The sequence below is a fragment of the Lynx rufus genome, unplaced genomic scaffold (assembly GCF_022079265.1).
Source record: "Lynx rufus isolate CCGP_SWC_20201006 ecotype Redwood Valley unplaced genomic scaffold, mLynRuf1.p SCAF_5, whole genome shotgun sequence".
Taxonomy (NCBI): domain Eukaryota; kingdom Metazoa; phylum Chordata; class Mammalia; order Carnivora; family Felidae; genus Lynx; species Lynx rufus.
This window is the reverse complement of record NW_025814867.1, coordinates 113108312-113121786: the sequence shown is the minus strand read 5'-3', so window position 1 is coordinate 113121786 and position 13475 is coordinate 113108312. Positions and strand designations below refer to the sequence as shown.

The 13475-nt window shown below is 38.2% G+C and overlaps 1 protein-coding gene across 1 annotated transcript in view; it reads left to right on the top strand.

Moving 5' to 3' along the window:
* The window catches only part of CRYBG3 (crystallin beta-gamma domain containing 3), a 129674-nt gene that overhangs the window by 30661 nt on the left and 85538 nt on the right, over window positions 1-13475 (top strand). The window contains exon 3 of the mRNA XM_047099826.1: window positions 4837-5267. Within this exon, the coding sequence (XP_046955782.1) occupies window positions 4837-5267 (431 nt within the window). The remainder of the gene's footprint in view (window positions 1-4836; window positions 5268-13475) is intronic.

Here is a 13475-nt window from a genome sequence, read left to right as displayed (position 1 = left end):
GGGGTGCCTGGGTGGCTCAGTCTGTTGGGTGTCTGACTTTGGCTCAGGTCATGATCTCACGGTTCGTGAGTTTGAGCCCTACATCAGGCTCTGTGCTGACAGCTCAGCTGCCTGGAGCCTGCTTCAGATTCTGTGTCTCCCTCTGTCTCTGTTCTTCCCTCACTTGTACTCTGTCTCTCTCTCTCTCTCTCTCAAAAATAAATAAAGATTAAAGAAAAATTTTTAAAAAAATACATCTATTCTGTCTTGGACCTTAAACTCTCATATTCTGTCTTCCTTTTTTTTTTTTTTTTTTTTTTTTAGTTTAAAATCTTCTCAGAGTGCTCCCTTCTATTTATGGACTGTTCCTATTCCCTTGTCTAGCTACTACTCCTGGCTTAACACCTTGAGTTGGAGGCTGTACTCGCAAGTTCCTGAGTTGTTGCAACTATTTCTTCTGCATTCTTAGGGCTTCTCTATAGTCCTAGTTCCTCATTTACTAACTCAACCACTATTGGAGAGCACCTCTTATTGTCAGGAACATTTCAAGTGCTAGAGACACTACACTGTATAAAATGGACAAAAATCCCTGCACTTGCAGTTTTTACTTTCTATAGGAAGAAACAGATATTAAATAATATAAGTGTATGTGTGTGTGTATTTGATATTGGCAAGTACAAAGGAGAAAAGTCAGAGAGAGCATACTGGCACTTTCATAGTGGAGGAATTTACTATTTTAGCATGACTGGGGAAGGTTTCAATGAAGAGATGACTTTCCAATAAAGGTCTGAACGGGAGTGAGTCATACAGCTATGTGGGGGAAGAACATTCTAAGCAGAAAGAGTAGATGTACAATTCCTGAGGTATGAGTGTACCTAATGTTTTTGAAGAACAGTGGGAGAGGATAGTCACCTTTCTTGCCCTCACATTGGCATTTGTCATTTCGTCCCCATTTGCTTTTAGAAATCCTCATTGTCCTTTGCAACCAGTATTCTGGAGGGATGAGCTGGTCTGGTTTTTGCCTTTTCCATTGCTCAGTCATTTCTTCTCTATTTACACCTTTTTAAAATCTTTTTTCCTGAGGGCTCTTTTGTTGGCCCCCCCCTTTATCCTGCACACACTGTGTTTTGCCAGATTGCATTCTTAAACTATGCTTCTGAGTATTTTCCAGACATCTCAACTTGTACATCACCAGGGGACCAAAAATTCAATGTATTTGCCATCTAAGTAATTTGTTGCCTTATCTCCTCCCAACCCCACAAAGGCCCTAATCTCACCTCTCCTATTTCCCGTATCCATTTTTTGACTTTACTCAAATAGTTGCCCACTTTAGAAAACTTAGTTGTCTCTGACTTTGTTGTCCCTCTCCCTCTGCTTCTGTGAGTCATCTTATCAACCTCATTCTCTATTCTCTTTACCCCAGTCTTCTTCAGCCTCACCACTGCCATGACAAACACAGTTCATACTTCTGTTTTAGAACATACTATACTGTGTGTCTAGGATGCTCTTCTCAGCCTTTAGGAGCAAGCTCAGATGTTCCCTCCTCCTTGCAGTGGATTCTCCCCATCCCCAGTCAAGTTCATTGTATCCTCCATTGTGTGCATACCTCTTCTAAGCCCCACACAGTGGCACAGTGATAACCATCTTGCCTAAACTATAAGCACGTTGAGGCTGAAGCTACATTTCACTAATCAGTGTCCCTAATGCTTTCCTATGCTTCCATGTATTGGGGACATAGCAAAGAGAGTAGAGAGATGGATGAAATTGACCTAAGGGCACTGCATTGCAACAAATCGTGTATGAAGGAAAAAAATGTCCCAGTTCCCCAGATAACATATGCCTTCGTCAGTAGCCTTTGTATGTTATGTTCAGAATACCAACATCTTTGAGAACAACTGGAATTGATGTTTTGTTTGCTTGGATCCTGACTGCTTTCATTCTACTCCTTGGAACATTGGCAGACAGTCCTGCTGGCAGGCAGCACTGGCCCTAGCTTGTGGCAGGCTGAATTTTATTGTTGTTTAGGCTGAGGGGAAAGAGCAGCTGTTTCAGATCAGACTTAAAATTTTAATTATATAAATATAGAATTTATTGTGTTACTTTGAATAGCAGTACACTTTTCTGCTAGTTTTTGTTTCTAGATTTAGATACTTTTTTTTTCTTGTTATAAACAAATTTCTCATGAGATTTAGGGAGAAATTAAACAATGGAGACATCTAAGGACAAAAAAAAATGCTCTTCAGTAAACTGAAGATACAGAGATTCTAGAATAGCAAAGAAGCTGAAAATTGGGGGGCATCTGGGTGACTCAGTTAAGTGTCCTACTCTTGGTTTCAGCTCAGGTCATGATCTCACAGTTCATGAGTTCGAGCCCCGGGTCTGGCTTTGCACTGACAGCGCAGAGCCTGCTTGGGATTCTCTCTCTCCCCCTCTCCCTTTGCCCGTCCCTGGCTTGCTCTTTCTCTTTCTCTCTGTAAAAATAAATAAACATTAAAATTAAAAAAATATATACTTAAATACTGAAAATGGGAAGGAAAAACAAACGATTGTTTTAAAAAATTATGTATAACTCTAAAAAGGTTAAGTGTAAATGCTTTCACTTAGCAAACATATCTTTTTTTTTGTTTAGAAAGCAGTCTACAGTATTTTGAAAGGAATTATCAAGTAAAAAATGATAGTTGAGGCAGTGAAATAGTTTTTTTTTTCCTTAGTGTGTGCACACATGTGAGCAGGGGAGAGGGGCAGGGGGGAGAGCGAGAGAACCCCAGGCAGGCTCTATGGTAAGTGCGGAGCCCAACACAGGGCTCGATCCCACGACCCTGGGATCATGACCTCAGCCGGTATCAAGAGTCAGATGCCTATATAGTATTTTTGACAGAAATTATTCTTGGGATTTTATTGATGTCAAAAAATGTAATCTCCATATTCTCTTAATTTTCCTGGTTTTAAAACAAATCCATTGCCCAATTTTATAAGACTCTTGTGAATCTTTAAAGCATTTTAAGAATATTTACAATATTCTAATGAATGGCCTATAGTTTACTCCCTTCAAATAGCTACCCAGGAAGAGCAGTCATTCATACTAACTATAGAAAAAAAAATCACCATTCTGTTCATGTTACAGTCTTAGTTCCTTTTGACAGGAAGAAATGTTGTAGCTGATAATTACAACAAATTAAATGGCATAAAGAACAAAAAAATGTATATCTTCATACACAGAAGCATTTTCAAAATGTCAGCTAGCATTTCTCTTGCCAAACTAAGAGGCTCTTTATGCTGTTTTTGGGAGGAGAGGGCACAACTGATTTATAACGCAGGCTCCCATGATGAGCAGAAACTTGGAGGGATGAGGTGGCGATGTGTGGGATCAAGTTGCAGTTGAAACCAGTAAAAGGTGAGACTTTGAGTGACTCTGGAAGGTTGATGATATTCTAAATGTAGAGACTCACAAGTTTTATTAAGCTCCTGACACATAGAAAAAGAATGCTATCTGTGTATTTCCTCAAAAATACCCTCTGACTCCCAAGGTGGGAACAAACTTAAAATACTGTTTGCTTGAAATTAATTTCCAGGGCTTATAGGTTCTAAACATTTTCTCAAGCTTGAATATGCTAAATTTTATTAGCAGTTAGTGGAACACTTCTTTAAACTGTTTTGAATTTGGATTAAAATATGGGACAAGTTAAATAACATTATAATTATGATGCTCTTGCCTGCTTGAAGATCAGCCTCTTAATAAAACTTTATCGTGTGAACGTACAGTGCCCTAAGGTGGTTTTACCTTGGTGTACCGACCTTTCTCTGACTCGCACTTGAGCTTTCCTTTTATGAGAACTAGTGAGCTTGACGTCTGACAGATACTGTCAGACAGACATTCCTTTTACAAGTAGGTGAGCAGGCACAGGCTGAGTTGGCACATGGGCATAAAGGAAAGAGTGTGACATGGAATGTCGATACAGCAGCTCAGTCTTTCCTCACAGAGAGTGCACATGAATATGCTTTGCTTTCCTAGTAACTTAACTATGAGCAGGTGAAACACACCTGCAGAACTGTTTAACATCTGCAGGAATTCCCAGTACTGCCCAGGCTTTGCATTAATGCACATCTCAGGGTTTTGTGTTTTACTATTAAGGATAGTGGACTTTTCCTCTGAATTGATAGACCATGTTGCTGTCTTTCCTCATCTTATTGAGGAACAGTTTTACACAATGTGGCGGCTTCGTGGGTTAGCACAGTGCCGAAATGAGGTCTATTTAGGTATTGTCTGATGGTCCAGAGTGCTTGAAAGTACTGTCCATTAGCTCAGAGTAATGAAAGCCGCATTTAAATATACATAACGTATGCCATGATCTGTCCCTTTACTTACCTCTCCATACACATCTTTCACTCTTCTCATTTTGTACCCAAACTCCGTTCATCTTTAACTCTTTAGAAGCTGACACATCACTAAATAGAGTTGGGGGGAGGGGAGGAGGAGGAGATGAGAGATGGGGATGGAGGGAGATGCATAAGCATCACAGAGTCACATATTAGGTCTCCTTCAAAGGGCACTTCTAGGAATCATCCTCTGAGTTAACCTCCTCTGCTGTCACTGCTACCAAACCTGGACTGCTTACTCCTGTTCTGGCTTCCCACTCATGCGGTACTTCTCTCTCTGTGTGACGTTTACTATACAGCTTTAATGTGTGCTGACCATGCCCTTCATTAGACTGTAAAGGGCCCGAGGAATCAGAAGCCATCAGTCTTACAAATGTATCCCTGGCCTCTGGCACACAGTGTGTCATATAATAGGTTATTAGTCAATCTGTGTTATTTTTTAAATGATGATGTTTATAATTCTCTATCTTGTTTTCAAAGATTCCCCAAAGTGAGCACAAAAGGAACCATGCTGAGAAGCTAATCGCTCTTCCAATGCAGGAAGATTCCAAAAAGCCAAATGACCTCTCCCGCTCCACTTCAGATACCAAAATAGGAGAAAGTGATAGGCAGCCGAAGGAAAGCTTTTTTCAGTTTCTTGGTAACTTATTCAATATCTCAGGAAAATCATCTCTTGGTGATGCCAAGCAGTCTTCTTTCAAGGATGACCATGACAAAACTGAGAAAGACTTACAAAATCCCAGTGACCGTCCTGAGGAAGGGGTCAAAAGAGAAAGGGAGATTTTCGGTGGCTCCCTGGGAACCCAGGCGCTTCCAGCAGAAGAACCGGAGTCCAACTCAGCAGAGCCCTCAGATTCCTTTTCTTTGGATACAACACAAGACAGTGAACAGGAAACCAGTGATTTACTAAAGTAAGTTTACAATTTACTTAGCCAGAAAGTTAAACTTATGGACCTAGCTCTTAAGCCTTACTTCTAACCCTGATTAATGAAGGGAATTGGAAAAAGTATTGTGTAATGTCTTTGCTACTAGGTAAAAAAAAAAAAAAAAAAATCGTATGATTTTGTGTACCATACATATAATCTAGGACCTTTCGTGCTATTTTAGGGGGCAGTACCAATACCTTTTAGGTGCTAACTTTGTCAGTACGATATTTATTTCTAATTTAAGACTTCCTTGAATGAGAGTGTTTTCTGTTGTCCGAATTCTTCCTGTATTAGGACAGGCAGTAAGACCAGTGTCTGCATTTTGGGAACAGAAATGGTGCTAAGGAGGGGTGCTTGGGTGGCCCAGTTGGTCAGGTCATGTCTCACAGTTCGTGAGTTCAAGGCCCGCATCAGTCTCTGTGCTGACAGCTCAGAGCCTGGAGCCTGCATCAGATTCTGTGTCTCCCTGTCTCTGTCCCTTCCTTGCTTATACCCTTAGCTTGGTGCTAAGGTTTGTATGCACATTCTATTCATATCTTTCCTTTGTGGAATGACAATAAAGGGGTTAAGAAAAGAAATTAAATGGACTCTACTTGTAAAACTAGCCTTGTGATGCTTTTCCACAGCTCTGAGAAACTGAAATCTTGTGTAGATATAAGGATTATTTCATCATCCCTTTTTTTCTGTCTTTGATTAACAGACAGGCACCAACTTGTTTTTCTTTTGCTCAAATGAACTTGGAAGGAATATTTTTTACTTAGAAAATGTATATAACAATGTTTGGTCCATTAGTCATTTTGTGTAACTTAGTAGTATTCATTCATAACCAGTAAGTATCTGTTGCATTGATTTTTATTTAATGATGTTTTTATTTATTTTGAGAGTGAGAGAGAGCATGAACTGGGGAGGGACAGAGAGAAAGGGAGGGAGAGAACCCCAGGCAGGCTTTACACTGTCAGTGGAGAGCCCAATCAATGTAGGGCTCAAACTAGGAACCATGAGATCATGACCTGAGCCAAAATCAAGAGTCAGATGCTTAGCCAACCCAGGTGCCCTTGTTGTATTGATTTTAGCTTCTACTTGTGAATTATTTGTATCATTTTAACAGGTCATCTATAATAATATAGTCAGAAATAGACGATAACTTAGAGCTGTTTAGTTCTTTATAGTTTCAGAGTGTCTTCATATATGTACTTTGAGTTAATTCCTCATAGGCAAGCTTCAAAGGTAGGCATAGACCCAACTTACAGTTGTGAGAACTGAGACCCTGATAGACTTGAGTTTGCCCATCAAGACTGATGTGGTAGGGCTTGCCCTACCAAATGTCAGTGTACTGATAAAGCCACATAATTTGAAACAGTGTCATACTAATGTAATACTTACTAAACATTTAAGTGAAACAGAATAGATCATCCAGAAGTAGACCCTTATATATATGTGATTTTAACCCTTGAATGTGATGGCATTTTTACATATTCTTTTTTTTTTTTTTTTCCATATTATAGAAAGGAACACTTGGGGAAATTGGTTAACAATTTGGAGGGAACAAAAAGCTAGATACTTATCTCATTGTTACAATAAAATAATTAAAATTCAGTAACAAATGATTTTAAAAAGTACAAAACTAAACTAGCTAAATATGACTTATTCTGTTTTGATGAGAAACCACTTTCTAAGCATGATAGCAATGGAAAGTATCAGGAAAGACCAGTAAACTGCATTACTTTAAAAAAATTTTTTTAATGTTTATTTATTTTTGAGAGAGAGCACAAGCAGAGGAGGGGCAGAGAGGGAGACAGAGAATCCAAAGCAGACTTCAGGCTCTGAGCTGTGAGCACAGAGCCCGATGTGGGGCTCGAACCCATGAACCATGAGATCATGACCTGAGCTGAAGTCGGACGTTCAACCAACTGAGCCACCCAGGCACCCCAAGATTACTTTTTTTTTAACGTTTATTTTGAGAGCAAGAAGAGCATGTGCACATCCCCCCGCCTCCCCCTCTACACACACAAACACACGAGTGGAGGAGGGGCTCTGAGAGAGAAGAAAAGCAAAAATCCCAAGCAGGCTCTGGGCTAGATCAAACTCATGAACTGAGAGGTCATGACCTGAGCTAAAATCAAGAGTCGGCCACTTAACTGACTGAGCCAGCCAGGTGCCCCTGGATTACTTTTAATTTTCAAACTCCCTATGTCAAACAAAATAAACAGTGATACATTATATTGGCAAGTGAGAAAATTCGATACAAAAAGATGTGAGAGAATGCTTTAACTGATAAGCATTTTATTCAAAAAAAATTTTTGTATATATTTATTTTTGAGAGAGAAACAGTGTGAGCAGGTCAGGGGCAGAGAGAGAGGGAGAGAGAATCTACAAAGGCTCCAGACTCTGAGCCATCAGCACAGAGCCCACTGATGCGGGGCTCAAACCCATGAACCTTGAGATCATGACCTGAGCCCGAGTTGGAAGCTTAACCAACTGAGCTACTCAGGCGCCCCAGAGCTGATCAGCATTTTAGACACTAACTCATTAGGGAAAAAAAAAGTGAAACAATATAAACAAAAATACAAACTGCTAATGCATAAGTGGAAAAAGGTTTATTCTCACCAGCAATCAAGGAAATGCCAACTAAAATGGAATAACTTTTATAAAATTTTACTAAAATAATAAATGATATACTCTGTATTACTCAAAGTTGATAGAGCTGATGCTCCATATACAGTGATAGGAGTGGAGGCCATATTTTAGAGCAATATGTATCAAGCTTAGAAAGCTTATAGGTTATTTCTAATTATATAAGGAGGTGTTTACTGAAATATTATTTACAGGAACATATCATTGGAAATAAATGTCCAACAGCAGAAAAATGGTTAAATTGGGGTACCTCGGTAATAAAGGATTGTCTAAAGGAGTTCTGTCTAAAATGTGGTGGTTGGATTAGCAGCATCAACATCACCTGGGAATCATTAGAAATGCAAATTTTTTGATTCAGACCCACTAAATCAGAATTTCTGGGAGTGGTGCCCAGCAGTCTTCTAACAACCTCTCCAGATGACTTTTTGTACCAAAGTAGTTTAAAGTGGTAAGGATTTTGAGGCTATTATGTGGAAATTATGTGGAATGGAAAGTTTGTGTTTTTTCTTTTTTTCTTGTTAATCCCTCCCTTTGGTTTTGATTAGTCGAGTTTATTTCTTTGGTACTGGACAGTAGAAAATGGAAGAGGTTACCTTGCCTCTTATTTCTTGTTAGTAAAACCCTCCTTATTAATAGAATAATTGCTTACAGCCCGGGCACCTGGGTGGCTCAGTCAGTTAAGCATCCGACTCTTGATTTTAGTTCGGGTCATGATGTTATGGTTAGTGAGATCAAGCCCCATGTCAGGCTAGGCTCCATGCTGACAGTGCAGAGCCTGCTGGTGAGTCTCTCTCTCTTCCCCCCTCTCTCTCTCTGTCTCTCTCTCTCTCTCTCTCTCTCTCTCTCTGCCCCTCCCCTGCTCACATGTACGTGTATTCTCTCTCTCCCAAAAATAACCTTAAAAAAAAAAAAAAAGAATTGCTTAAGGCAGTTACCAGAACCACCTCTGCAAAGCTTTTGTCTTAACTGAGATACAAGCCTCCTCTGGCCCAGCTCCAGAAGTCCTACAAATTATCAGGTATAGAATTGCAGTTTAGTGACTTCCTACTGTCACATGTCAATTTAAGAATTGACATACCATTTTTGTTAATAGTTTATTTTGACAATATGATTAAGGACTACTTATAACTAATTTTAGATATTTAAATATTTTCCATATATATGGAAAAGATATTTACTAATAATTTTGAGACTGCATTATAAGTATTAAAGTTGTTTTAGTTTTGTGAAATGAATTTACTAAAAGCAAGGATATATTTAATTTTTTATTGCGATCATGAGAATATTCCAAATATAAAATGTTATTTAAAATTAAGAGTTGCTGATGCATAATTAATAAACCTTGTATATAAGAATCTCTGAAGGTAAGAAAGAGAGTGTTATTGAAGCCCAAGTTAGAACAGCTGCCTGGGAAGCACACTCTTCACAGGGAAGAAAGTGCTCTGGGTGATAAACAGTTTTTACAGGGTTATATATGTTTTTACATCTTACGAAAGCTCAAAAGATTATAGACTAGCGTATAAGCAGGAATCACAAGTTTTAAGGTCAAGGAATGCAGGGAACAGGAGCATTGATCAATATTGCAAGGACAGATGGTTTTCTATTAGGCAACTCATTTATAAAATCAGTATACAGTGTATGTTTGGTGAGCCATAAATCAGGCTTTTGGTTTAAACAAAGTTAGTGTACAGTCAGGCTGACTTAGAAATCTAGAATGGCTCTCCTTCTAGCTCAGGCCTTTGGAGAGTGTTTTCTCTCATTAGAGTCTACACTTCTGAAATCGGTAGGAGATTTGAGTGTCACACAAAATTTCAATTTTTTTATAACTTCAATTTTTTAATTAACTAAAGGCTTTGCATCATCTTTCTCATGTAAAAATGCCCCTACTTTTTTTTCTCTGTAGGTCTTTTATAATCAGAGTGTACTAAAAAGGGCTAATAGCTTAATTTACACAAGTTTATAAAATAATCTGTGCTGTATAATGCTGTCCATTACTATAATATCAAGCATACTTTTTAAGTCACTATTAATTACAGTTTTCAAAATTTAGGTAAGTTATTAACTATAATTTGAAGTGTGTTCAGAAAAAAATCCTGCTCAAAAGTTACAAATTATTTCATTTCGCTTAATTAAAAATAATAAACAGCTTTGTAATTGTTTTTATGTTGACTATGCCAATTTCATTTTTAATATCTGTAAAGCCTTTCATTAAACCTGTTTGGTGACAACTTTTAGATTGTTTTCCATACATTAACTTACGCCTTCATTGCAGTTTATTAGGAAACTACTTCACTGTTGGGTTGAAATCTTTAAAAAGTTTAAGTTCTATGATTTTTATGTTTTCAACAGATTCATATCCATCATGAAATAATTTTCTGCCAAAGCTTTATTGTGATTTAAAAAAAAATTGCTGGATTCACAGCTTTTCTTTATACGGAAAAGTTAAAAGCCTTTCCTATTATGAGAGAAGATATTCTTAACTGTAATTTGAAAGGAAATCTATCTTAATGCTGAGAAGGTAGCTTAATCATTACTTTCTTAAAGTGAGTTAGATACTTTGCTCTAAGGCTGTTATTTTTAGGCTATTATTTAGGATTTCCTTTGAAGAATGACAAATGTCTTTGGTTGACCTTTGAAATATCAGGAATATCAAATATATACAGAAAAGAATATAGCTGTGTTTGTTACCTGGAGGCTTAATAAATCTTTACATGATAGGTAGGTATATCTTGGGCTAAAATGCATAAAACCTTTTCACATTTCCAATATGTACATATGTCTACTTCTTTAAATATTTGAAATGTCTAGGTATGTTACTTTGTTCTTGCCCTCCTTTTTTTTTTTGTTTTGTTTTGTTTTGTTTTGTTTTGGGCACAGTGTATTTTATTGGTGCTATATGACAAAGTTCAGGGGCCTGGGATGGAAACATCGATGCCAAGGTCATGACAGTCTCTGTAAGTTGGGGCTGAGCTGGGGCAAGGACTCCCTAGCAGCTGAGGGCTTCTCTCTTCCTCTTGTGCTCTTAATAGAGCTTGTGGTTCAGAGGGCTCTTACTCCTTGAATTGGAGGCCATGTGGACCATATGATCCACCATTGGTTTCTGTAGCTAAATTCATTGTTGTACCAGGAAATGAGCTTGATAAAGTAGTCATTGAGGTCAATGCCAATCCCAGCATCAAAGATGGAAGGGTGGGGATTACTGTTAAATTTGCAGGAGATAATCTTGCAGTATCTGCTTCACTGTCTTCTTGATATCCTTGTATTTGGCAGCTTTTTCCAGGTGTCAAGTCATATCCGTAACTGACCTATTAGGGATAAGGACACATAACGGCATTCTAGTGAGCTTTCCACTTGGCCTCAGGGATGGCCTTGCCCACCACCTTGACAGTGCCAATAGAAGCAGGGATGACGTTCTGGGCAGCCCCTTGGCCATCACACCACAGCTTCACAAAGGGGCTGTCAGTCTGCCAGCTGGCACTGATGGCATCAGCTGTGGTCATGAGTCCCTCCACTGTGCCAAAGTTGCTATGGATGACCTGGGCCAGAGGGGCCAAGCAGCTGGTGGGGTAGAAGGCATTGCTGACCATCTTGAGGGATTTGTCCTGCTTCTGATGGTTCACCCTCCTCACAAACATGAGGGCATCAACAGAAGGGGCAGAGACAATGACCCTCTTGGCTTCATCCTTTGAGTGAACCCCAGCCTTCTCCATGGTGGTAAAGACACTAGTAGACTCCACAACATGTTCAGCACTAGCATCACTCAGTTTGCTGTTGGCAGGATCTCACTCCTGGAAGGTGGAGATGGACTTTGCTGACAAATTTCCCATTCTCAGCCTTGACTGTACCATTGAGTTTGACATGGGTGGAGTCATACCAGAATATGTAGACCATGTAATTGAGGTCAACAAATTGGTGGCAACAGTATCAACTTTGCCAGACTTAAAAAGCAGCCCTTGTGATCAGACACCAGTACAGCCAAATCCATTTACTCCAACCTTCACCATCAAGTCTCAGGGATGCAGCTGGCACTGTTCAAGAAAATGTGGCTGTCTGTCAAATGGAGAGGAGCAGAGAGCCTGTCTTATTTGGTTCTTACTATTGTTAGGATCATATTAACTTTGGTTGTGTAGGATAAGCTGTAGATCCCATGGACTATTTATATAATATGTGTAATTAATACTCCATTTTCTCTGTGCAGCTTATAAAATTTTAATTTTCCATCTTCAGATTTTATTTTTAAAGTTACATGTTTTTGATATTTCCATTTTCTATTTTATTTACCAGGCAAAAATTAACAATTAAAGGACAGTTTTATATTCTTATACTATTCAATTATGGAGATTCAACTGCAACCTGAGAAAGAATGCTGTAGAAAATAGACTACATTGGTGACATGACTAATCTTTTAAAAAGAGGGAGTGTAGCTCATCAGTACCCGACACAACTAATTATAGTACACGAAGCTAGGCTTGAAACTTTGATGTCCAGTGCTTTAAACATGATTATATAGTTGTTTAGTATAAGCAATGTATGTTTTAGTTTCAAGCATGTAACATTTCCACCAGGTGCTACAGGAGATTATCTGGTTACAAATTTAAACTAGTTCATATAAATCAATGTAATCATTTTAGTTCAAAGTACCCAGAAAATCCTAAAAAATGGAGAAAATGATTCTCCTCACCCCTGAAAGGACTCCAAAACTACCAAAAGGCATTATTACAGTGAGTTGACATTTAATGGATTTTTTGTATATGGTTTATAGAAGACCTTTTAGATCAAAAGGTGCATTAGGATTGATGCAGGATAAAATGTCTTGAGGTCTTTTTAGGAGGGAGTTGGTAGGAAGAGAATGTCAGTTTACTTAAATTGAATTCTGATTCCTATATCATTTCATATTTCTTTGGAATCATGTACATTTGTGTATCCATATCTTCAGAATTATTGATCTTTTGAAGGAAAAAATATTGCAGCCTGTTGAGAGTAGATTTTAAATATAAAACATTAAAGCTTTGAAATAAAAACTGACCACAAATTTCTTGTCATTTATTCGGGCTTCTCGATCTTCACATGTTGCTCTGAAGGCTCTTGTGTTTTCTGATTAATTAATGTATTTTGATATCAGATTTCACCAATAACGTTACTTTACCTGTATTGTAAAGTACGATGTATTTTTCTCTTCTTGTATGTTTTCACAGGCAATTACCTTATTCGTTTTTGAGTTTGTTTCATAATAAGTCTTTGATCTAGCCTGACACTCATTCTGGAGCTAAAACTACTTTCATAAGGCAAAGCTTTTTCCCTAGTCATCTTGTTTAGCTGCTTTGTAATGGACAGTAAAAACATGCATGTAACCAATACAAGTTTTCACAATAGTGGTGGATTGGATTTCAGGGACCAGCAATTATATAGATTGAAATACATTATTTCAGCTAAAATTCAAGAAATATGTGAGGGGCACAGTTCATAAAAATTTGACCTGTCCGAAGAGGTTTACCATCTGTTTTATCGTGTAAATGAATCTAGTGTTCTTAATGTTACTGCTTTAAAGCAGGGGAGTAA